This window comes from Mustela putorius, unplaced genomic scaffold (genome assembly GCF_011764305.1).
Source record: "Mustela putorius furo isolate JIRA1106 unplaced genomic scaffold, ASM1176430v1.1 tig00003858_pilon_pilon_pilon, whole genome shotgun sequence".
NCBI classification, from domain to species: domain Eukaryota; kingdom Metazoa; phylum Chordata; class Mammalia; order Carnivora; family Mustelidae; genus Mustela; species Mustela putorius.
In genome coordinates, this window is record NW_025422010.1 from 46,432,645 (window position 1) to 46,459,444 (window position 26,800).

Consider the following 26,800-nt stretch of genomic DNA (forward strand, 5'->3'; position numbering starts at 1 on the left):
CTGGCACACAGCACTAGACTATAAGCTCCTGCAGGGGCTTCTACTCATTTTCAAATCACTAGCACTTACTTGCACAATAAATGTTTTTAATTGAACCCCTTAACTGAATATTATAGCTTGTGGACTTTTTCATTGGTTAAGAAAAAAAAAAAAAAAAAAGGAAAGGTTAAGTTTAGTGGGCTAGAGAGGGTGAGAAGAGAACAAAGAGCAAGACTACAGTTGCATTACCTGGTGATGTAACGTCGGATGAACTGGAACATATTCAGGTGGAGTAATGGTCAAGGGTATCTTCACCCATAGGGTCAGTGGAAAATAAACATAAACCAATATTGAGACGGCAACTTTTTTGGTTACACCACTTGGTTGAAACTGGATTCTTCGCACCTCATCTCCTGTCCCAGCCTCGTAGACAGATTCACACATGTTGTTACTGGGTCTTTACATCTGTTTGTATAATCTCCCTTTTTCTGGGCTGCCTGACTGGGTCCCCCAATCCGTGCTGGGTCACTGCCATTCTTCCCTGGGAATCAAGGTCCCCAAGGAATTTGTTAAATCCCGTCCCTGGCCAAACTCCCTCCTCCAAACCCGCATCTGCTGAGTGTGAGGGACTGGCTGCAAGCCCAGGAGTGCCGGTCTCTGGAATGGGATGTGGGAGGCAACTGAGGAAGGGGGTAAGGAAGTGATCTGGGACTCCCAACCCAGCTGGAGATGGTGTCTTATCCTGGGAGGGGGTGCTCCGAAACCCGGAAGGAAGGCTGAGGTCAAAATGGCAGCCGCCAGAGCCCCTCAGTCTCCTTTCCCACCTCATCCCCTTACTCCCGGGGAGCGCGCGGAGGGAAGCTCAGCCTGTCGTCAGCGCTGAGTGGCCCTGAGGAGGGATGACGGTGGTGGGGAGAGCGTGCGGGAGAGCGACAGGGAAGCAGTCCGGAGATCCCCATCCCCACCCGCATCCAGAAAGATGAGGCGGGAGAAACTACACTTCCCAGCATGGAGTGCTACCAAACGCCCCGCAGCTCCCACTTTTCCTGGCGGCCTCCTCCCCTGGCCCAGCTGCCCCAGGCGCCGAGCGCCACGCATGCGCACCGCAAGCCAGCGCCATGTTGGATCAGTTTGAAAGTGAGCGCGGGCGTCGTGCTCCGCTGTGACGGCGGAGGAGGCTTCCAGCAAGCAGAGCCTGAGGCGGGGCGGTGTCCGGGTCGGGGATGCTTTGTCGCGTACCGCCGTACGGTAACAGGCGCGGACTTTTGGTGGAGAGTTGTGGACGTGTGCGTTTTTCTCTCTTTTGGTCGGTGAGTGTGGCCCCCCAAGGGGGTGTATTTTCGAGAGGCGCCCCATGCCACAGCCCGTGGGAAAGGCTAGAATCAGGGTGGCGCGGAGGGGAGAGGAAGTCTCCTGAGGGAGAGCGCGATGGACGTTCCGGGTGGGAAGAAAACACCTTTCTCGGGAAGCTCCCGAGCGGGGCAAGGTCCCGGAACGAGACGGAGGGGACTGGACGTGGGCCTCTTGAGACTCCAGGCGTCTATTGACGACGGCGGGGCCGGGGCGGGGGGCATTGGGCTTTACGCGGGGTCACCTCGGAAAAACTCCGTCCGCCCACGGGGGAGCTCTCGGCTGCTGCCGAATCAATGGTTCTGAGTGGAAGTACCTAACGGAAGCCTGTGTCTGTGACTGCCGGGGGTGCTGGAATCCCGGAGCGGGGGGTGTTTCCTCGGAAAGGGCGGAAGGGTTGAACCCCAACGCGTCGGGTGAGGAGAGACGCTCTGGTGCGGGGCCGCCGGCGATTCTCGCTTTCCGGGCTCAAGAAGGCTTGTCGTTTTGCTGTCGAATAAACAAATGTTCGGTTTCAAAACAGAAATCACGGAGCTGTTGTTTTTTAGGAAGGTGCGCGTTTCCGGTGAGCTGTACCCACTGTTTAACACTGAACATTCTGTTTTTGAATCAAAGGTAGTTGACATTTTTTTTTTTGCCATACGTTTAGCATTTTATTCTTCGGAATGATGGATTTCCTTCTGGAGATGAGAACGGAAGTGTTTGCGGAAGTAATGGTAAGATACACGGATTTGCTTCCAAATCATCCTGTGGCGGAAGTGGGGAGAAGTGGCTGGATAAAGTTGGGGTGTGTTAGTAACTGTTTGAGGAAGGGTGATGGGTGCATGAGGTTTTACCAAACTCTCCGTCGTACTTCTGTATACTTTTGGAAGCTTTCCACAATCAAAATTGACTGTGGATTTTCTTTCTGCCTCCTGTGCATTAAAATAAATGTGATTACCCACTTACTGAGAAGTGTAATCCAACAGCTTAAAACAAACTTTTGTTTTCAAAACTAAATTGGTGACCTGTACTGTGTTGGAATAAGGGAGAAAATGTTTGGTAAAGCGATGTTTTCCTGAGAAAATTTAGACATCATTAGTGTAAGGGGTAAAGAAAGAACAAAGCTGATTTAGTCTAGCTATTCTTTAGAGATACACCAACATCGCAGCATTCCAGGAAATCAAAGAGGCTAAATAACTGTTGTGTTCTGCTGCTGCTGCCCCTGGCTGCTGTCAGCTCTCTTACAGAGGCAGATGCACGCTCTAAAGCTGAGGCAGGATGATGTTTTACTCTGTCTTTGAATGGAAGACTATCAGTATTTTAAAGTCAAATTTGATAGTTATTAAGACTCCATTAGAAGTTGTTATAACTTAAACGTTTTTTCCTAAAATTATAGCCGAAAGTTAAACATTGTAACTTTAAAGCTTTATAGGGTGTATTAAGTCCTAGACAATAATTTTTCGTTTTTAATACAGAAGATCCATTTCCACTGGTCTAATTTTTTAAAAGAATGCCACATCATGTACTGAAGCCTTGTTATATTTTACTTTTTCAAATGTAGATACTATTACTATCCTAAGGTAGGCAGGAATTCTCTCAATGTTAGTAATTCCTCTCCAGTGAGAGGAATATGTTGTCAATTTCCAAATTATCTAAGTCTCTTTTGAAAGAAAGGGTGAATGTGTTTAACATAAGTGGAAATGGTAAGAGTATTGCCATAAATGGTGAGACAATGATAATGTCTTAGGAAAAGAGCATTTTGCTAGCTCAATAAACTTGGTAGTTTATTTCTTTATACTAAATATTATAAATTATTTTGTTCTTGAGTTTTGCTGGGGGAAAGATTTGGCTAAAGTTGCATATTGACATTTACAACATTGAAAGTGAATATTCTTTTCTTGTTTCTAATACCTCATCTGATGCCTTTAAAAATTTATTGAGCACCTATCTGTAATGCATGATAGTAGGCTTATGAAATGAAAAATATTTTATATAAGGGAATGTTAGGTATTGTGATGTCATAGAATCTATCCCCATAAGAAAATACTGTACCTCAGAGGTTTTTAGGGCTTAAAAATTGTGAGTACTCTTCCCTTGGTACTATTCTCAGATAATTATGTATACAAAATTCCAGGAACATAGTAGGTACTCAATAAATGTTTCTAAATCAATGATGAGGGAGCTCACAATAATGACAATAATAGAAAATCTATAATGTTCATTGCCTTAAAAGGGTGATAGAATGGATTTTATTCTTTAAAGATTATAAAAAGTTTACATATTTAGTAATTTTCTCTCTGTATGGCTGTTACTCCTTTTAATGGAACCTTAACCTATTGTTTTTGTATTACAGATATTGAGAGAAATGAATAGAAATAACCCATTTTGAGGAAGCCATGGCAAAGTCAATTACAAAACACAGAGTTTGTTCTCAGCAATCTTCAGTATCTTCTCTGTTAGCAAGCTGCAGCCTGAGTGGTAGTAATTCCTCTAAATCTGATGACTCTTTTCAGTATAAGGATAAACTGTACAGTTCTGCCTCTCAGGCTCTACAGGCCTATATTGATGATTTTGATTTAAGCCAAATGTATCCTGGTGCAAGCACTGGAAAGATTAACATTGATAGATGTTCTGCTAATATGCCCGAATTCTCCAACTATATTTATAGACCAAACAATGGTATGCTTTTATTTTTTATTTTATTTTATTTTATTTTAGTACACTGATTTGAAGTATTTGAGAGATGCATTGTAGTCTTAAAAAGCTAGACACTTTTTTCTTCCTTCAGGGTAAAAATGACTTTTATAATATTGAGGTCTGGGTATTTTTCTTAAATGGTTCTGTAATTCTCTTGAGTCTCACGAATTTTCAGCTGAAATCTTGTGACCTTGGAGGGAGGGTGATGAATACAACTAATAACAGCAGGTGGTAGATCCTAAACCCTTAAGCTATTTTATTACAGCATAATGGAAATAGCATTGACATGGTGGTTCTAGGTTTTATTATCTAGTTTAACTAATTTAAACAAACCAATTAAATTAACTAATTTAAACAAACCTGTCTTTCTGAATTCATTCTTGATTAATCCCAATTAATAAGACTCTATTAGTCTTCCTGATCTGTATTCTGTGGGATAATATATAAGATGTTAAGAGTTTTACCTTGATAAGTCTTCCACAAAGACAAGTTTGGAAAATACATCTGTTGATAACCCAGGTAACACTTAGATAAGTACTTATGGAATGGCCCTTGTATGGAAAAAATTTGCGTTCAACTCTTAGAAGTATGTGGGCACTATATTCCAGAAGAGTATTAGAACAGCTGTTCTCTTTGTGTTAATGCTGTTGCAGGTTTTGTAGGCAGAAAGCAAACCATTTTTCCACCTAGTTTAGTTCATGTTTTTCTTCAAGGTTACAGCCAATTTTAAGTGACCAATATTAATGTGAGTGTATTAGTACATCAGGTATGATGAGAAAAGTTGAAGAAACAGTAAGTTAAAGAACGAGGGAAAATTTAGGAGTTGGAAAGAAAAGTATAGAACTTAAAGTAAATTAGAGAGATATAAAGAAAAAGCACATTGTATTTCATCAACCTATATCTTTTATATTTTGAATCAAAGCTTTAGTGAAGATAAAGGGAAGCAGCAAAAATGTTTCTTAAATTCTTTTTTTTTTTTAAAGATTTTATTTATTTTATTTGACAGAGAGAGAGATCACAAGTAGGCAGAGAGGCAGGCAGAGACAGAGGGGGAAGCAGGCTCTCTGAGCCCGATGCGGGGCTCGATCCCAGGACACTGAGATCATGACCTGAGCTGAAGGCAGTGGCTTAATCCACTGAGCCACCCAGGCGCCCCTGATTCTTAAATTCTTAATTCTATTTACTTTTGAGTATTATGAAGTATTGTTATATGTAATGAGGAAAATAAACAACTGCGCTTTGTTTTTCAGCTTTTGAAAATCTTGATCCCAAAAAAAGCTTCTCGTCCTTATCTTGTAGAAGAATGACTGTTAATGACATAGACTGCATTAGCCTAACAACTGATGATCTATTAAAACTTCCAGCAGATGGGTCATTTTCTTTAACTTGCATTGGATCAAGTCACCGAAATAGCAAGAAAAACAAGAAATGCATTCGAAGACCGAGCTCATTGGATACTGAAAAGAATCAAAATTTTCAGGAACCTTCCACTCCCATGTGCAAAGATAACTTAGTTACTCCTGTTGTATACATAAATAAAAATGGAAAGCAACGTGGTAGGCTAAAAAACCCAAAACTTGTGAATAAGACTAATAAATACGTTTCTGATCCATCTTTATCATTTTCCAAGAAGTTGTCTTTCAAAGACAGTTCAGAACACAAACTTGAAAAGAATTACCCAAGATGGCTCACTAGCCAGAAATCTGACCTTAATGTTTCAGGAATAACTAGTCTACCTGATTTCACATACCCAGTCTGGCTCCACCATCAAGACTTGCTACCCGACACAAATAGTCAAAAAAGGATTTCTAAAATATTTAAAGAAGATCAGTGTTCCCCTAGACATAGTTACCAGGCACAAAGAACTTCTCGGCTTATGAATAAATTAGATAGTTTTGAATATTCTTTTGAACCCTCAAACATTTCAGACTCCTTGAGTGCTGATAAAGGATTAATTAATGAATATAAATGTGATTCTGAACATAGCCAGTGTCAGTGTGAGAATCCACTTCTCCCAGGACAAACCAAAAAGCCATTCAGTGGTAATTGTTTCGTTTTGTTTTGTTTTGCTTTGCTTTGTTTTTAAGAATCAAAGGAAGTGCTGTAAATTTGACCTAATGTCTAGGAGCTTTTATGCTATATTCTTGATGTAATGATGAAATGATAAATCTTTTGAACACTTAATGGTCTTCTTTCGTGTAGCATTTTGTGCCTAGGAAATGTCTTTTCCCCTTTTCTTCTTCGAAATGTCATATTAAAAAAGTTTATTGTTACAGTTATGTGTATATTCCAAATTAGTCTGAATTATTTGTTGCCTTTTAGAGTTTGCTGTGCTATTTGTTTTTTTCTCTTAAAGAATTTGATCTTTTAAATTAGGTGACAAAATTGAATTGCTTATCCTGAAGGCCAAGAGAAATCTAGAGCATTGTACCAAAGAGTTACCGAAGTCTACAAAAAAGGATGATAGTCCTTGTTCATTAGATAAACTTGAAGCAGAAAGATCATGGGAAAATATTCCTGTTACTTTGTACGTAAGTTACGATGAAAGAATTTCTTAGTTTTCCAAATGAAAAATGTCATGTGAACAGCTTATTTATTTTATAAATAAATGGATGATAATTAATAATAATGAATGTTAATTTTATAGAACATTGCTTTGTGTTTTCTTTAAATTGCATTTCTCAGTTGTTACCACAAGATGGTGTAATGTTTCATAACCTTAGGCACATTATATAACTTGTCTTTGTTACATGTTTCTTGTGTTGTACTATAAAATAGTGATTTATGTTTAATATGAAGAATCATAGCTAATAAGTTCTTTCTCCTTCTATATTCTCTCCATATGTGGAGTTATGCAGCTATCCACTTGTTTTCATTTACCTTTTACTTTTGCTTAGTTATTTTCCTTAAACAGCAGTGTAATTTTTGTATGGTCTGTGGTATAAATTTTTATAGTTTCTAAGATTATTTTCATTTGTATGCTTAACCTTCCTGCATAGCTTCTCAGAGTAATTAAAAGCAGTGTTTACCTAGATACCTATGAGTGTGGAGTAAGAATTGAGCTTAAGTAGGAGAGTTTTTTCCCTAGTAATATTTTTACATCTGAACTCATCAGAAATGCATTCTTGGTAACCCTGTATCCTGCTTTAGGCTCTGAAAATTTATCATCTTCTGTTGTCTAAACTTTCATTCTTTTATAGTCTGTTATAGACAGAGTCTGTTAATTCCTGTATCCATTTTTTATCACTTCTCAGGAACATCTTATTTTTTTTTTAATGTGGACACTCAGTATAAATCTGGTTTGGAATCCCAGCTCTGTGACTTCTTTGCTAACATCTTGTATAAGTTATACTTCTGCTTTTAACAAATTACTACTGCTTTGTACAAATTTTACTTTGTACAAGTTACTTCTACCTTGTATAAGACCTTATATAAATTATTTTTCTATTTGGTGTTGCTATGAGAATTCGTTTGATTAGAAAATATATATAAGGTACTTAAGACACTTTTTTTTAAAAGATTTTATTTATTTGTCACGAGACATAGCGAGCGAGGGAGGGAACATAAGCTGGGGGAGTGGGAGAAGGAGAAGCAGGCTTCCCGCTGAGCAGGGAGCCTGATACGGGGTACGAACCCAGGACCCTGGGATCATGACCTGAGCAGAAGGCAGATGCCTAACAACTAAGCCACCCAGGCACCCCTGCTTAAGACAATTTCTGACTTATGATAGGCTTTCTTGTAGTTGTTAATAGTGGCGATGATTATCCAGAATATTTTTTTCCATATTTCGCTTCATTTCTCAATTGTTGGTTCAATAGTATCTTTATTTTTTAAAACTTGGATTATTAACTAGCTCACTTAATTCTTAAACTTATTTTCTAATTTCTTACTTTCTCGTGAGGTCGCCTTTGTAAAGTACTATAACTGTAGTACTTTGCTTTCACTTGCACTCAAATAGGTGAGCAAACAGTATCAGAGGTATTTACCAGTAAAATTTTGGAATGTGTGTAGTGCATTATGTAATTAGAATATATAATTTATGCTTGTATGATTATTATTACAATCATTGGTTTGGTCCAGTACTTAATGTATAGATGTTGACTTTTGGAAGATTGAATTCGTATTGTGATGGATATGTTTGTACATAAAATGAATGATGGATTGTGAGGAGAAGGAATAGACCTGACCTCAGTCAAGTGTCATGTTGACAACTTATTGTCAATCTATCATCAAAACAAAAATTGTCTAGGAAGTATTCAAGGATTATACCAGAAGGTAGAACATAACCACAATCAGATAATTACTTTTTCTTTATTTAACATTTTTAAAATGAAAAATTTCAAAAAAATACAAAAGTAGAAGAATAGTATAGTGAATCCTTATGTACCCCACACTCATCTTCAGTAATCTGGTAAATGCTTTTTGATGGTAGGATGGATGTGCAAACTCCTTTCCTAAAGGATGGGCAAAAAGATTACTTAGGAGCAAGAAAAGCTCATAGTAAGTTACAAATCAAATGAGCCAATAATGAAGCACTGTTAATCATTAAGAAAAAAATGGAATTGTGACATTTAAATGTTAGAGAAGGATTCTTAGGTATCTGAGCACTTGAGTTAGGAACACTTTTTTTTTCTTTTTTTAAAGATTATTTATTTATTTATTTATTTGTCAGAGAATGAAAACAATCCCACACACATGAGCAGGGGAGCAGGGGAGTGGTGAACAGAGAGAAGCAGGCTACCTGCTGCGCAAGAAGCCCAGTGTGAGACTCCATTCCAGGACCTTGGGATCATGACCTAAGCCAAAGGCAGACGTTTAACTGACTGAGCCACCCAAGCATTACTAGAAACATAGTTTATATTGATATATGAATTAAGGGAGAGAATGAGTTTGTTTATTCTCTGTGACTAATAGAATTTGTTTTGGGAAATTTCTGGCTTTTGCTGAGATTATCCTTTGTTCTACTGTCCCTTGAAACATCAAGAAATAAACATATTTATTGAGCATTTATTACATATTACAGGTACATAGAGTTAATTTATGCAATACTTCTGTAAGATAAGTGGGACTATAAATATAAAACTGAAATTTAGATAAATAAATTTTATGTAATCACATAGTGGGATTGGGATTTGAACTTTGGAATTTTAATTTCAAAATTAGTATTTTTCCCAAAGTAATTTGTCCTCTTTGTAAATGCTAATTCTGGAGGGTAAGTCCTATTTGACATGGAAGAGGATGTACCTGCCATTCCAGTAGAAACTCATATATTTGTGGGGGGTTTTTACTATCATTGGGTAACTAACTGTGTTTATTTAGGAAAGTGTACTGCTTATTTTGAACCAAACAGCTTTTAGAGTATAGCCTATAGTTGAAGGCTTATTTATTTAAAGACTAATGTTTTTTACTTTCTTTATAGTTTTAACTTAAAGCTTTAAAGGAGAAACAAGGAGATAGGAAGGGTTAGATTTTCGTATGAGTTCAGACAGAAGATGAGGGAATTACCAAGCAAAGTCAATATGAATCATATCTATAATGGTTGTTTCTTGGTGACTATTTCTGTTTAAATGATAACCATTTAGTTATACATGAATTTTTATAAATTGGGTACTTAATTAAATTACTATCTTATATCCTTAAATCCTATTTAGCAAATCTCCTGTTCCTGTTAACTCTGATGATAGTCCTCAACAAACTTCAAGGGCAAAGTGTGCTAAAGGGTTCCTTGATGATTTTTTAAATAATGATAATCAGGTAGGTGAAGTTAAATCTTTTTAACTTATTAAAAGTTTTTTTTAATTATTAAAAGAGGATTTATGACTAATATACAAATTTTAATTTCTAAGCTGTTAAAAAACAAAAAAAGATTAAAATTTCCTTTTTCTTTTTTTTCTTTTTTTAAGATTTATATATTTATTTGAGAGAGAGAGAGAGCTGGGGGAGAGGCAGAGGGAGAGGGAGAAGCAGACTCCCTGCTGAGCTGCGAGCCTGATGTAAGGCTCCATCCCAGGACTTGGAGATCATGACCTGAGCCAAAGGCAGACACTTAATCATCTGAGCCACCCAGTCACCCAAATTCCCTCTTTTAACACAAATGCATAAAACCATCACTCCTACAATTATTGATAATTTTGTTTTAATATTCTAAAGTAGAGGGACCTGGGACTGAACTCTACAGAGAACTTAAATTATCATGGAGAGCTTAAATTATCATGTTTTGGGGGGGGCAATTTATAAAGCGTATCATTATAGAGTAAGTTATATTTTACCATACAACTGTTAATTATTGAGAGTTCTGTTTCTAAGAAAATATGATAAATCTATCATGATAAAATTTAAAATAGGAAAATTATTGTCCAGTTTTGCAAAATCAGCATATGTGCATCTTGTAAGTAACCCTAAAATAAAGTATAAATGTGTATATGTGCACATATGAAAGTATATATCATTTGACATAGAAATATAGCCATGGCTGTTAAATATTGAAATCATACTTTTAAAATATGGAAGATTTGAGAGGTTAAGTCCTCAAAAGTTAGCCGAAAAATATACTAAAATGAACTCCTTCTGTGGAATTTACTAGAGAAAGTAGAGGCTGTCATAATATGTTTGACCCTGGAACTTTGTGTAAGATATTACAGCAGATATTGGGTAAGTTAAGCTTAATTATCAAGTATTTATTTGGCAGATATTTGAGTACTAAGCACATTTTTAGGAGCTGTATCCCTAGTAGTGAATAAGAGGAAATCCTTGTGTCTTGGATTTTTTATTTCAATTAGAAAAACTAAACAAAAATATAATATGTGATATATAAGGGAATACTGTAAGTGTTGTGAAGAAAAATTAGTTCGGACAGGAAAATGAGGGTATAATTTTAGCTAGGGTTGTCAGGGATGACCTCTAATGAGGTGATACTTGAGCAAAAATCTAAAATGAGTGAATAAGCCAGATACACATGGGGGAAATATCTTTACATGTAGAGGTAATAGTAAGTGCAGAAACCCCAAGGCAGAATTGCATTTGGCATGTTCAAGGAATATTAGAGTCCAAAAGGGTTGCTCAATCAGAATGAACAAGGGAAGGGATGGTAAGAGGTAAGGTGTGGAGAGGTGATCAGGAACCAGATTATGTAGGGTCTTATAAGTGATGAAATAAAGATTTTATGTTTTATTTCAGTGAGATGAGAAGTCACTGGAGGGTTTTGAGTGGAGGAGTGAAATGATGAGATCTACATTTTAAAATATAAAATGGCTGGGACGCCTGGGTGGCTCAGTTGGTTAAGCGGCTGCCTTCGGCTCAGGTCATGATCCCAGCGTCCTGGGATCGAGTTTCACATCGGGCTCCTTGCTCAGCAGGGAGCCTGCTTCTCCCTCTGCCTCTAGCCTGCCACTCTGTCTGCCTGTGCTTGTGCTCTGTATCTCTCTCTCTAACAAATAAATTAAAAAAAAAAAAAAAATATATATATATATATATATAAAATGGCAGCTGTATGGAGTACAGAGAAGGAGCTTGTAAAGGAGCAGGGAACCCAGTTAGGAAACTTTAGTCTTTCTGGATAGGATTGGCGTAGGGTGGGTGCATTGAAGGAAGTCAGAAATGGGCAGACTTGGAAGTATTTTGAAGGTAGACCTAGTAGGATGAGGATAGAATTCAAAGAATGAATCCAAGGTGTTTAGTCAAGCAGCTAAAAGATTGGGTGGTGGCATTTACTTAGGTAAAGAGCACTGATAGAGGAACAGATTGGCAGTTCTTTTAAGTTTAAGATGGATGAGTATTAAATACTAACCAACTGGTCCCTTTTCCCCTGCCACTACACACATAATCTCACTGCCAGGTTGTTTTTATTTCATTTTATTTCATGTTTTTATTTCATTTCATTTTCAATTTTAGATGTACAGAAAGTTCTTGTCACCCTTCTTTCAGCTTCCCTAATGTTATCTCACGTGCCATACTATAATGATCACAAACAAGGAATTAAGATAGGTAGAATTCTATTAACTAAACTACAGACCTTACTCTGATTTCACTAGTTTTTCTACCAGTGTCCTGTTCCAAGGTCCAACATTGTGTTTAGTTGTCTTGTCTCTTTAATCTACTTCAGTCTGTGACAATTCCTCAGTCTGTCCTTGTCTGTCATGCCTTTGACAGTTTTTAAGAGTACTAACTGGTTGGTTATTTTGTAGATAGTTCCTCAATTTGGATTTGTCTGAAGGTTTTTCTCGATTAGAATGAGGTTATTGTTTTGGCAAGAATGCAACAGAAATTATGCTATGCCCTTTTCAGTACATCATACCAGAGGGTTCACAATACATTGATATCATTGATTTACTGATATGTGTTTTAGTCAGGCTACTGTAATAAATATGGCATAGACCTGGTGGCTTAAACATTTATTTCTCATAGTTCTGGAGGCTGAGAAGTCCAGCATCAAGGTGTCTGGTGAGGTCCTGCTTCCTAGTTTGCAGATGGCCATCTTCCCCGTATGCTCTCCCACAAGCAGAGAACAGGGAGGAAGCAAGCTCTCTTGTGTTTCTTCTTATGAGGGCACTAATCCCATTCATGAGGACTCTACCCTTGTGACCTAATTACCTCACAAAATTCCTTTTTCCAAATACCATTGCATTGGGATTAGGCTTCAACATAAGAATTTTAGGGGGACACACATTCAGTCCACAGCAATGTGTTAATGTAATAATATATGAAATTATGTTAATGCTTATGATTTTAACCTTGAATACTTGGTGTTTACTGGCCCTCTCTCTAGTAAAATTAGTTTCTCCTTGTATTTAATAAATATGGGGAGATACTTTGACACTGTGCAAAGAGTCTCAAAACTTCACTCACTAATTTTAGCACCCATTGGTGGATCTTCTTTTCTTTTAATTGAAATTCTTGTAGAATGAAGACCTGTTCCTTTTTTCCCCATATATTATAATTATTCTAAGTTTTTAATACAATATTGTTATTTTGTTGCTCAAATTGTTCCAGTTTGGGCCATAAGGAGTTCCTGAGTTACTTCAGGTTGGCCCCTGTGTCCTTTGACATGTTCTTATCCTTTTTTTTGAGCACTTCTCTGTGGGGCCATGGTGGTTTTTTTGTTTTTTTTTTTAATTGGAAAATGGCAGTTAGAAACAGATCTGGGCACTAGATGTGCTTATTGCTACTGGGATGTTATTCATTCTAGACTTTCTCAGCAGGCAGATCTGAAACATGTATGTTTACTAATCTAGGTATGCATATCTGGATTTCTATATCTGTATATTTTATATGTATGTATAAAATCATGCATTCATACTGATACCTCTGACTCCAGTCCAGTTCTACGGGGATTTTAGCCTTTCCTGTTCCTTATTTGTAATTCTTTCCACTGATGAGAATCCCATCTGTTATCCATAATCCCTTAACTATTCATGTATTCTTAGCATACACCTACTTTGACAATTGTTAATCCATATACTTGTAAGAAACAATTTACTAACTAGATCACATTATTTATGTATAGTTCTTTTTATCTTAGCCTTACTATATCCAGTCAAAGTATTGCTTTCCAAAGTTACCTTGGTTAATTATTTTCTTTCCAACCCATTTCATTGTGGTCATGTTGTTCAATTGTAGTACTATTAGGTGGTTCACTTTTATTGTATATATCGAGTTTAAACCACATTGTATTTGGTTTAAATTATTTGGTTATTAGAATATGTGAAACATTACTATAGTTCTGAGAGAGCTATACAAAAAGCTAAGACATTCACTACCAGGTTTTAATGATGATTCTCAGGACAAATTCTTTTTTTTTAATTTATTTATTTGACAGACAGAGATCACAAGTAGGCAGAAAGGCAGGCAGAGAGAGCAGGCCAAGCAGAGAGCCCGATGCGGGGCTCGATCCCAGGACCCTGGGATCATGACCTGAGCCCAAGGCAGAGGCTTTAACCCACTGAGCCACCCAGGCACCCCTCAGGACAAATGCTGTCAGTCATAGCAACATTTATTAAATATTCATTAGTGAATAGTACAGTTCTATAATCTGTTTCATTGTTTTCTTTTTTGGAACTCTGATCACTAGTTTGCATGAAAAACTCACTCCAGAGGCAAGCTTTTGTGACCCTTATGGTTGGCATCAGGCAGCTAGAAATTCTTCTAAGTCAGTGCTAGTTGGAGGTAGTTTAGAGATGATGCTTCAGGTGGTGTCCACAAGAATCAGAATCAGGAGTATAAGACTAATTGGATCCTTTTTTGTTGTTGTTTTTTAAAGATTTATTTTTATTTGAGGAGGAAAGAAATAGAGGTAGGGAAGGTCAGAGGGAGAAGGAAGGATGAGAATCCCAAGCAGACTTCCTGACACAGGGGGCTCAATCCCGTGACCCAGAGATCATGACCTGAGCCAAAACCAAGAGTGTGATGCTCAAGCAACTGCGCAACCAAGGTGCCCCAAGGCTTGTTGGATCTTTAAGCCCCGTTTATTTTCCTTTATTTAAAAAATTTTGGTGAAATATGTATAGCATAATATTGAAGATATATGTAATATGTACTCTGGAAAATATTTGTTTGGTAAGAAGACTTTAAAAAAAGAAGTTTAAAAATATCCCTTATAGATTCTCTTAAAAGAATCCTGACCTGTAGTGCTGTTGCCCTCCTTGGACACATAAAATCAGTGATAATTGAGATATGAGTGTTTTTTAGGTAGTGAGGAATGTGTGGTCAATGAATAGGTGATAAACTAGCATTCTTTGTGTGAAAACATAAATTGTTTATAGAATGCTGTATTTGAAATTCTAGTCCTCATTCCGCTGATAACCACCTTCATTTACATACCCAAAAAGCATGTTGACCTACCTGAGCTCTGAAGATCTTTCATTTCTAAAAATCTATGATTTTAAATGTATGAATAAATGCATTGCAAATGTGAAGGTGTACTGTTTCTTTGAAAAGAGCAGAGACTAGAAAGAATACTGCCAAACTTTAATAATGGTTGTCTGTAAGTAACTCATCTGGGGACTGGGTAAGGGGAGGTGTTGAGTTATAATTTTGATTTTTTCAAAATATGTTATTGACTTTTATTGTTTGTTTTTTTGCACCTAATTTTATATTGGGGGAAAATAATACAAAATATGACTTTTTCCTCCCTGAATTGCTTGGTTCATAAATTCATCTATTTTAATCTCAGAGCTGTACCCTTTCTGGAGGGAAACATCATGGTCCTGTTGAAGCCCTGAAACAAATGTTATTTAATCTTCAAGCAGTACAGGAAAGTTTTAATCGGAATAAAACAGCAGAACTGGAAGAGGAGATTAAGCAAGTAAGTACAAACTTGATTTATGAATTGAGACCTGTGAATGTGAATTGAGATCTATGAAGATATGATTTTGTTCTAGATCTTTTTCAGCTTGACCACTATGGTTTTATGTTAATAAACATGCCACAAAACACATGTTGTAGAGTTGTGCTGTTATTTTTTTCAGAAATTAACTCACTCAAATTAATACTAATAGATTTCTGTAGTTGTGTGTAACCCTAAATGGATTGTTATGTTTAGTTCATGATTGGTTAGAAATACAGCATCTTATTTAGATCTAACAATGTTACAACTGTAGTATGGGAGAATTACAGGAGTTGTTTTTTAACGTTCTACAAAATTATTTGTATAATCCAACTCTTTGTATTTATATTTGGGGAGGCCTAGAAAACCTTTTCAACTTATACTTCTCCACATAACTTTTGTTTTCTGAAATTTTGTTTTGTTACCATGAGTTTGGCTTTTCTTATAGTTGATATGAAATTTTATCATTTAAAACCATTGGGTTTTTGTGTATTTTCTAGGAACTTAGAAATTTTTGTGCTTTGGACTGCTCTTCTCTAGGGATTGAATTTTCTTCACAGTAGTACAGTGTTTACAGAGGGTTTATATTCTCCCAAATCTGATTGTGAATTCTAATTCTACCACTTAACTAGCAAGTGCAGTATTTGTACAAATCACTTAACCTTTTTAGTTTCTGCTTCCTCTTCTGTAAAATGAAGTTGAGAAGATAAATTGAGATAAACTATGTGAAGTACTTATTATGTAGTACTTAGAACCTGATTAAAAAATAGCTTAATAAATATAAGTATATTAATAAGTATACTTAATAAATATTTTTATTGTCACTGTTTTGTTATTCTTATTCATTAGAGCTTTATGAAATTCAGTTTTTTTTTTTAAGACTTTATTTATTTGACGGATGGAGATCACAAGTAGGCAGAGAAACAGGCAGAGAGAGAGGAGGAAGCAGGCTCCCCACTGAGCAGAGAGCCCGATGCGGGGCTCGATCCCAGGACTCTGGGACCATGACCTGAGCCGAAGGCAGGGGCCCCAACCCACTGAGCCACCCAGGCACCCCTGAAATTCAGTTTTAATTACAAATTAATGGATCACCTCTTCGAAACTGTCACACCCTGAATTGTATTAACTTAATTTTTGTCTATACATTTGAATGATTAACAAATAGAGTGTATTCCATCCTTTTTTAGACATCATTGAGATGTAACCTTGTTCTTACAGTTATAATTTCAAGTCAAGGTTTTATTTTTATTGGACATACATTTAGAAGCATACTTGAAAGATGAATCTTAAATAGTAGTTACTTTTTAGAATCAAGAGCAAATATTTATTTATTTTTTTAAACATTTTATTTAGGGGGGGCGCCTGGGTGGCTCAGTCGTTAGGCATCTGCCTTTGGCTCCAGTCACGAGCCAAGGACCCTGGGATCCATCCCCACATTGGGCTCCCTGCTTGGCAGGAAGCCTGCTTTCCCTCTCCCACTCCCCCTGCTTCTGTTCCTCTCTCTGTGTCTCTCTGTCAAATAAATAAATAAAATCTCTTAAAAATTTTTTATTTAGGGGCACCTGGGTGGCTCAGTCATTAAGCATCTGCCTTCAGCTCAGGTCATGATCCCAGGGTCCTGGGATTGAGCCCCACATTGGGCTCCCTGCTCAGCGGGAAGCCTGCTTCTCCCTCTCTCACTCCCCTTGCTTCCCCCTCTCTCACTGTCCCTCTCTCTGTAAAATAAATAAAATCTTTAAAAATAAATAAAAGGTTTTTATTTATTAGAAAGACCACAAGCAGGGAATGGGGAGAGTGAGGAGAGGGAGAAGCAAGCTCCCCACTGAGCAGGGAACCCAACATGGGAGTTGATCTCAGGACCCTGGCATCATGACCTGAGCCAGAGGTGAATGCTTAACCAACTGAGCCACCCAGGCATCCCTAGAATAAAGAGAAAATAGGTAATGCTTCATTGAAAATTACTTCCTAGAATTATTTCCTTGGAAATACGGACAATATTTTTTATTGTTCTTTTTATTCTCATATTAAATGGTACTTAAGTTTATAGTTACATAATATTTTCAATATCTTGTTATATTTGGTGTTTTTATAGGTTTCGGAAGATAATTTCTCTAAATTACAGTTGAAAGAAAGTATGCTTCCTATTACTAGGTCACTTCAAAAGTAAGTTTTCTCTACTACTTTCTGAATATATTATGGATACATACCGGTTTTATCCATTTCTTTGCAATCAGAAGATGATAGGTGGAATTAAATACCCATAGTCCTTGGGTATAGTGTTCCTATCTAGTAAGAATCAGTGAATAATGAAACTAACATTTATTGAACACTTACCAAGTGTCAGTGTCAGTGCTTTTGAATATAATTCATGTGATCTTTACAACCCTATGATGGTAAGTACTATCATTATTTTCATAATTCAGATCAGGTAATAAAGATCAAGTAATAAAGTAACTATCCAAGGTCACATAGCTAGTAAGAGGTAGCAATGGGATTCAAAACAAATAGTTTGATTCTATAGCATGTGTTCCTAACACTCCTTTTATTAATGATAGTGGTACATTATCCATTTAGGCTAGTGCAGAGTCTCAACTGATTATTTAGGATAAAGACCTCATTGTGCTTTAAAATTTAAACTTCGTGGATGACCTCAGGCTTTCCAAGTCTCTTAAAAGCATTTATTTATTTATTTAAACACTTTTTAAAAGGATTTTATTTATTTATTTGAGAGAGAGAGAGCAAACATAAGAGAGCACAAGCAGGGGGCAGGGACAGAGGGAGAGGGAGAAACAGACTCCCCACTAAGCAGGGAGCCTCCATCCCAGGATCCTGGGGTCATAACCTGAGCCAAAGGCAGCCGCTTAACCTTAACTGCTTAACTGACAGAGCCACCCAGGCGACCCTCTTAAAAGCATTTATATTGAATTCGTGTCACAGACTTAAATGTGTTTTCTGAGTTAAAGTACATAGCTTAGAAGATGTTTTTCTTGGTGAAGATGAACACTGGCCCATAAGTAATTAAATTACCATAAAAATTGGTATTAATTGTAGATACTTTCACTATTAGCTAAAATAATTTTTTTTTAAAGATTTTATTTATTTGTTTGATAGAGGGAGACACAGAGAGATAGAGAACACAAGCAGGGGAAGTGAGAGAGGGAGAAGCAGGTTTCCCATTGAGCAGGGAGCCCCATGCGAGGCTCCACCCCAGGACCCTGGGATCTTGACCTGAGCTGAAGACAGAGGCTTAATGACTGAGCCACACAGGTGCCCCAGAATTTTTTTTTAAGATTTTATTTATTTATTTGACAGAGAGAGAGAGAGATCACAAGTAGGCAGAGAAAGAGGGGGAAGCAGGCTCTTCACTGAGCAGAGTGCCCAATGTGGAGCTCGATCTCAGGACTCTGAGATCAGGACCTGAGCTGAAGGCAGAGGCTTAACCCTCTGAGCTACTCAGGCAACCCTCCCCTCCAGAATTTTTTTTAATAGTATAGTAACTTTTGGGGCACCTGGGTGGCTCAGTGGGTTACAGCCTCTGCCTTCAGCTCAGGTCATGATCATAGGATCCTGGGATCCTTCTCTGCTCAGCAGGGAACCTGCTTCTGCCTCTCTCTCTCTGCCTGCCTCTCTGCCTACTTGTGATCTTTGTTTATCAAATAAATAAATAAAATCATTTAAAAAATAGTAACTTTTTTCTAGCTTACACAACCAATAATCTTACCTATATATAGAATGCCATTTTCAGAGCGTAAGATTCATATTTTGTTTAGCTATTGATTCTGGTGGATAAGCTGGGGCAATCTTAATTTGGTTTTTACTTACATTTCAAAGGTATTATCTGTAAGACATTTGTACTGTTATGAAGTCAGTTTAAACTTTTAAAAGTTATATTAGTACATGTTTTCGTTATTTTTAATCTGTAGATAATTTGAGGACAATTTGAAATTCAAATATTTCTGGTTAGGTTTATAGTCATCTTTTCGTAATTCAAAATAAACAGACTCAGCTTCTTCAGAAGTTGCAGATTGTACCTTGGGTGCTTTAATGACCTCTCCCAAGAAGGAAAGTCTAAATAGGTCTTTCCCCACCCCTCAAGTAATAGTTTTTGTTTTTAACAGTTTGATAGCTAACCAGTTTTAAAATGTCTTTCGTTAGCCTTATGAAACGTCAAGCTCTCTAGTATGGGTTCTGTTTACTCTGTTGGACACTCAGTTTTCTTATGTTCTTCCATTAGAAATAACTGCTCTCTAGGAAGACTGATTGGACTTGAAGTATAAATGATTGAGTAGCTTAAAATGGTTTGTTTTTTTCCCGGAGGGATTTTGCTTTTAGTAAGAATATAAACTGTAATTGTTTTGTATCCTTATAATTCTTAGCTTTGTCCTATGCAATTACATATTAGGAACTCATATTATTAACTAAAACCTTATTAACTGTTATTTATTAAATAAAATTTATTAACTAAAACCTCAATAAGAGAAGCTTGTCATCTTAGCAAATGAAAAACTTGTGGTTTTTGAGTAGGGGACTTTTCTAGAATCTTATATGTCATGTAAGCCACCAGCTGCTCTACCCAGGTTGGCTGTGAAGAATGAGTAATAGCATATTGCTTATATGCTATAAAGGATTGTAAAATCATCAATCATCCAAAAATAATTTGTATTGGCTTTGGAATATATTGTTTTATATATAATTTAGAAAAGAATGTGTAACATTTTATAGTTCTCAATACTAAGGGCCATGCTCTGAAGACTTAATGATAGCTAGAAAGTTGTCCTGTTTCTCAGTTCTCTTCTCTTGCTCGATTTTCTAGTCTTCATTATATGCTAGAAATAGACAGAATTATCTCTCAGATTTGCAAAACATTATCCTAGAGTAAAGATTTCTCTCTTATTCTAATGTACTCTACTAAAACCTAGGACTTGTCGGCAGTTTGTTCAGTTGTTGCTGGACACTAGGCTGAATATAGGCCAGTAAACAGTACTTAAGAGCAGCCAATATAGCAGTACTAATAGGAAACCTCATGTAAGATATCAGTGAGTAAGTTGAAATATAGTTAAATTGCCTTCATATAATCAGTCCATTACTGGATTTCGGTGGGTTGATTTCTGTTTATTCTAATGCTCATTGATAGATACTTTCTCACTATAAGACATGAGTTTTATTTCAACTTCTAAGATGAATGACTATTCAATGTTGTATGTAACATGACTCTTAAATTGATATTTTCCCCCATTAACTACCTTTTTCACTTTTTTAGAGAAGAAACTCAAGAATAACTTCCTTCTATAATTTTATTCTGCACTTGTCCCTACACATAATAGCAAATCCCTTCTGATAGCCTGTTGTCTAAGTAGATTGATTGCCTTATTCTTAGCAAAGTAGATAGAGGTTAAACCAAAGGAACTGCTGACTGATTGTGTAGGGGGACTGAAGCTACATTTCTACGTAGCTTTTTTTTTTTTTTATTCCCATCATACTACACTCTTCCCTTTCCTTCCCATTGTTCTTCTTTCTCCCTAACATTGTTTTGTAAAGACATAAATAATGTATTTAAATAAGATATTTAAAATATAGATAAGTTAAATTTCATTTTGTAAAAACCTATTAGTTTGAGGGCCTTTTACATCACTTGAATAAAAGTGTTAAACCATGCTGTGGTTTTTTATTTACCTTTCACATGTTGATCAGCAAACAGAGTAAGGGAATATTGGAAAGCATCAATCTCAGGGTCACCAGGAAGACTTCACTCTTCAATGGATGAACAACAAGGTTCAGAGTTGTCTAATAGTTGGCCAGTTGTGTCATAAAAACTTTCAGACTATAGGGAGAAAGACTTAGAATATATATGCTTTAGCAATGGGGTTAATAATCAATGTAATTTTATAACTATTATATATGACTATTATAATTTTTAAGTAGTGGTAAATATAAAAGGTATTTTGAGATACCTGCAGTGACTACATGTGATAAAAAATACCTCTGATTTCTGTGACATGAGGTCACAGATTTTGGTCTATTGCTTACATTCATAATGGAAGGAAATGCTAATTTACAGATAGCATTTCGTGAAAATAAAGATGAGGATTCCCCCCCATCCAATTTCATAAACCCTCTAAATCCAAGGGGTCTGTGGCCCTCAGAGTTGTAAACAGTAAGGTAAGACTCTAGCTGCTTACACCTCCCTCCCTCTCACTTTTCTTTCCTTCCTTTTTTTTATGATTTTATTTTTAAGCAATCTCTACACCCAGTGTGGGGATTGAACTCATGGCCCTGAGATCAAGAGTCACACTCCACACTCCACTGACTGAGCCAACTTGGTGCCCCTTCTTTTTTTTTAAGATTTTATTTATTTATTTGACAGAGATCACAAATAAGCAGAGAGGCAGGCGGGGGGGAGGGGGGAAGCAGGCTCCCTGCTGAGCAGAGAGCCCGATGCAGGGCTCCATCCCAGGACCCTGAGATGACCCAAGCTAAAGGCAGAGGCTTTAACCCACTGAGCCACCCAGGCGCCCCTTCCCTTCTTCTTTTGAATCATAGGTTGCTAAATGATATGCCTGAAAAGAAAAAGATAAATCTAAGTCCAAAGCATATTCATGCATTATCTTCTTTCTGATAAATGTATGTCTCTAGGAAGAAAATAATTTTTGATAAAGAGATACTACTATAGGCTGTAGAAATGATAGTCTAATTAATTTTACCTCTGACTGTATAGTAACTTTGGGTAATTTGTTGTCATTTAGTTAATGAAGATGAGAATCTCAAAACTTAACTGAAGTTAAGGGTGGCAAAATCCAGATTTTTTAAAAAGCTTTTATTTATTTATTTGACAGATAGAGATCACAAGAGATCACAGGCAGAGAGGCAAGCAGAAAAAGAGGGGGAAGCAGGCTCCCTGCTGAGCAGAGAGCCCGATCTGATCCGAGACTCAATCCCAGGACCCTGAGCTCAGGACCTGAACCAAAGGCAGAGGCTTAACCCACTCAGCCACCCAGATGCCCCCAAATCGAGATTCTTGTTACATTTGAGTAAAGTTGTCCAAGAAGTAAGGTGCAGGGAAATATATATAATGCAGTAATTAGCAGTATTTTATTTAATACACATTTACGAAACCTGTGTTAGAGACCATAAAAATAGGGTTTTGTAGTCATCACCTTTTAACTCAATTTAGAAATTACTAACAGTTGTTACATTACGTATTTTTGTTGGTCTCTTATTTGTCAGAGACCTGAAAAATGGTTAACTGACATTTTCTGGATGGTCTTTAGGGATCTGAATGAATAATAGGGGAGAGGAAAAAAAGAATATTTTTTGAGCAAGACTAGAAAATTAAGGGCCCCTCTTTTCTTGGTTTTATTTGATAGATTATTAAGTTTTCTCCACTGAGACTTGACCTATAATCTTAGCTTTATTTTATTTTTATTTTTACTTTTTTTTAAAAAAGATTTTATTTATTTATTTGACAGAGAGAAATCACAAGTAGATGGAGAGGCAGGCAGAGAGAGAGAGAGGGAAGCAGACTCCCTGCTGAGCAGAGAGCCCGATGCGGGCCTGGATCCCAGGACCCTGAGATCATGACCTGAGCCGAAGGCAGTGGCTTAACCCACTGAGCCACCCAGGCGCCCTATTTTTACTTTTTAAGATTTTATTTATTTGACAGAGAAAGATACAATGAGAGAGGGAACACAAGCAGGGGGAGCTGGAAGGGAGAAGCAGACTACCCACTGAGCAGGGAACCTGATGTGGGGCTCGATCCCAGGACCCTGGGATCATGATATGAGCAGAAGGCAGACGCTTAACAACTGAGCCACCCATGCACCCCCTTAGCTTTATTTTAGAGGGAAAAAACCCAGGTTGTTGGTATTATACCATGAAATTTTCATTTGATTCCCTTTATGCTCATTAAAAATGAGTTTTCCTCAACTGTAATTGATCATTCAGTGCTATTTTTTAAATTTTAGCTCTCCTGAATATACGTCTTAATGAATGTACTTTCTTAAATGATACAAACAGTATTCCAAAAGAAAAGGTATAATTTCACAAAGCTGTTGTAAAAATGACATGAACAAAATGTTAAGTGTTATGCAAACAAAACCTATTATTATTAAACTTCTTGGCAAACATTCAAAAAAAAAACCCTTGAATGTCAAAAAACATTTTTTTTTTAAGTAAATGTTTATAAATTTAAATGAATTATTTTAGCCCTCAGTTATTCAGATCTCAAGGTTTTATAAAGAAAAGTTCTAAATGTTTGATACTTATTCTATAAATTCATTTTTCATACTAATTTTGAAGTTAATAAACAATGTAATCCACCATTAGTTGCTGTCTGCATTGTCTCTTCAGTCCTTAATATTGGTTTATAATGTGTTTTATACTTTTTAATGAAGGGCTTTGCACCATTTATCTCGCCTGAGAGACCTGGTTGATGATACCAGTGGGAAACAGTCACCGAAAATGTGAAGAGGAAAATAAAACGGTCCAACAAATAGTCATCACAGAGCAAAGATGTATTGTTTTTCCTGTTGCTTAAACTGACAAAGAAATTATAAGCCATGCATTATTCTGTGATTGGTTCAAGTATTATATATTCTTTAAAAAACAAACTTGAAAACGTGTGTAGGTTTTGTGACCTATCCTCATTTTATGCCAAGATACCAGAATGTGAACTGAGAGGACCCACACTGTGTCCTACAGTCTGACTTTGGTCTTCAGGCCAGCAAATGTCCAATATTCAAAGATGGATGTTGTCTGCTATTGAAGCTTATGTGGACTTAATCTTCTTGAGCATCTGCATCATTTTATCTTCTGGCTCTGGATTATTAGGAAACTCTTCCTGGTTTCTATACAGAATCTCTTTAAGTAGACTTTTTGATACAAGTAGCATCTACTTTTAAGTTGGCTAAAGGAATATCAAAATTGTTATGGTGTAACTTCTCCATATATGTTACCTTTAATTTTTATAAATATTTTAAGGTATGTGGTACATGCAAATAACAGTTTAATAATGGGATGATACAGTGCAAAAGGAACGTTTTATGTTGTGAAATCCAAAAGAAAAACTCATTTAACTAATGCATTGATTTTGATTCTGTGTAAGATAATCTTTTTTTTTTCTTTTTTTTGTGTGTGTAAGATAATCTTGATATCACATAAGAGTTTACAAAATATTTTTTGGGAGTACATTTGAAAATTTAATATTTTGATATTCTCAGATTTTAGTTTTGGGGTTAGCTCAAACTAGTAAAAATTCTAAGATCAGTGACCAATTGCTTTATGCAGTTTGTTAAGTAAACTTAAAATGAATGTGGAAAATCCAGAAGCAGCTCTGTATTATAAGGCTATTTTGTAAGAGCTAAACATGGTTTAAAGCAATCTATAAAATTTGTCTTTAGCTGGAACTCAACAGAGCTCTATAGTTTCGCATTTTCTAACCAACTAAACTAATAAGCAAGAAAACACCTTTACTAACAAAACTAGGAATTAAATCATAAAGCATATTTTAAAAGCCTGATGAAATGAAAGAATGAGTGTCTGTATACAAACAGTACAAATTAACACTGCCCAAATTGTAGTATCTAGCAAAGATACAATAATAAACCTTGTTTTTTTGTTTTTTGACCAGTGAGTCAGAGTTACCACCATGCAATTGTTTTTGCCCAGTTTGAGACTCACTGGCCGTTAAGTTTGTTTTGTTTACTCTGGAGGTATTTCTGCTACCAACATTCTATTTTCTGATTATTGCTTCAAAACATACAGTTTGCATGTAATCAAATAAGATGTTACTTTGACAATGAAAGTATGGTGGCTGTAAAAAATGCAGATTTTAAGTAGATGAATGCTAGGTGGGTCTGGGTTGATCATGTTCCAGGCTTAGACAAATCCACTGTGACACAAATTCTATAGAAAGCAGAGAAGATGAATGCATCATAATAAACATCTAATTGCATATATGTTTATTAGTATGCTTAAAAAGCATTTGCAAAGGGATTATGCTATAATACTGAACAGCACTGATTTGGTTAGTACTGTCATTTGCGAGAAGATATCTCCAGTTGTAAATAAGATAAGCCTTCTAAATTTTTATATTACACCTAATATTTTAAGAAACTTGATTGTAGTTACTAAAGGAGTATTTTTCCTTTTGTGTTAAATATGGAAGCTTAGTCATTTACCTAAAAAGGGAATTTAAAATGATTGATTCCAACTTTTTAAAAAAAGAAATGTATAGGAGAGTCAACTTAGAAAAATCTAAATGATAAATGGTCATGAAATTCTCCAAAGAATTGATTTAATTACATGTGAAATATTTTAGTATTCTTTATTTTGAGTTTCCCAGGAGTAAAAGGGTGACAACAGTATTTAGATTGCTGAGCTGAAAATTAAAAGCAGACTATGGAACAATTAAAGGTTTTTAAAATTGCCGTGAGAATATAAATTTTTTATCAACCCCTTTTAGGTATATTTCAAAGTGTTAGGTAGAAAAGGAATTTTTAGTTGAGTATGAAAAAAAATTTGACAAACCTAATTCCAAAATTCCTTTGAGATCAAAGGGTAAAGGTGTGATGAGTATATAAAGACTCAAAACTCAGTTGTATGTTCTTATCAGTAGGAACTTTACTTTCAGTATTTCTGTGTTAGCACATTTCAGCTTCATAGAGAGTTCTTACAAAATCGAGGAGCACTGTTTTGAGTTTGTTTGGGTTATATGTCTGCCTAGTTTTGTTATTTCTTTTTTGTTGTTTGTTTTAAGATTTTATTTATTTATTTGACAGAGAGAAATCACAAGTAGGCAGAGAGGCAGAGAGAGAGAAGGGGGGAAGCAGGCTCCCCACGGAGCAGAGAGCCCAACATGGGACTTGATCCCAGGACCCTGAGATCATGACCCGAGCCGAAGGCAGAGGCTAAACCCACTGAGCCACCCAGGTGCCCCAAGTTTTGTTATTTCTTGTTGAAATTTATAAATGTGGGGTGTTTTTTTGGTGTTATATTTAATGTTTAGGATAACATTTTATTAAATTATATACAGTTCTACCAAAATATTTTTTTTAAAGATTTTTATTTATTTATTTGATAGACAGAGAGAGATCACAAGTAGGCAGAGAGGCAGGCAGAGAGAGGGGGGAAGCAGGCTCCCCGCTGAGCAGAGAGCCTGATGTGGGGCTCGATCCCAGGATCCCGAGATCATGACCTGAGCTGAAGGCAGAGGCTAAAACCACTGAGCCACCCAGGCGCCCCCCAAAATATTTTTAAAAGATAAATAAATCATGACATGATCCCCCCCACCCCCATGTTTTGAATGCATGGAATCACTCATGGATTTGAACTTTTGTTTCATCTTTCCTTTTCCGATGTTAACTGTCTCAAAACCCATTTGGTGGATGTATTATGGAGCTGTATGGAGATGTACTATGGACAAGTGAACTTGCCAAAAGGCAAGTATTGTGATAAGAGACAAAAGAAGCAAAAGGC

General features: G+C 36.5%; 2 protein-coding genes across 8 annotated transcripts in view; one reads left to right on the forward strand and one right to left on the reverse strand.

Annotated features, from left to right (window-relative positions):
* The window catches only part of STARD6 (StAR related lipid transfer domain containing 6), a 39,062-nt gene extending 37,889 nt beyond the window's left edge, over nt 1-1,173 (reverse strand). The window contains exons 1-2 of one of the 3 annotated variants that reach the window (XM_045065649.1): nt 1,084-1,173; nt 229-288 (exon numbers count right to left, since the gene is read on the reverse strand). The gene's annotated coding sequence lies outside the window, so the exon portion shown is untranslated. Of the gene's footprint in view, nt 1-228; nt 1,012-1,083 lie in introns of those variants that run through there. The other 2 variants (XM_045065648.1, XM_045065647.1) reach the window with 2 other exon arrangements.
* CUNH18orf54 (chromosome unknown C18orf54 homolog) lies at nt 1,016-25,752 on the forward strand. 5 transcript variants are annotated; one of them, XM_045065644.1, is made up of 9 exons: nt 1,016-1,116; nt 1,979-2,045; nt 3,665-3,990; nt 5,259-6,050; nt 6,385-6,535; nt 9,660-9,762; nt 15,176-15,307; nt 17,421-17,491; nt 23,719-25,752. In XM_045065644.1, exons 3-9 carry the CDS (start codon nt 3,708-3,710, stop codon nt 23,789-23,791), a joined length of 1,605 nt encoding a protein of 534 aa, XP_044921579.1. In that variant the 5' UTR covers nt 1,016-1,116; nt 1,979-2,045; nt 3,665-3,707; the 3' UTR covers nt 23,792-25,752. The 5 variants fall into 5 exon arrangements, with proteins under 5 accessions (XP_044921579.1, XP_044921577.1, XP_044921581.1 ...); XM_045065642.1 differs by having other exon boundaries at nt 1,109-1,289; XM_045065646.1 differs by having other exon boundaries at nt 1,109-1,289; nt 5,259-5,564.
* Nucleotides 25,753-26,800: the final 1,048 nt, after the last annotated feature.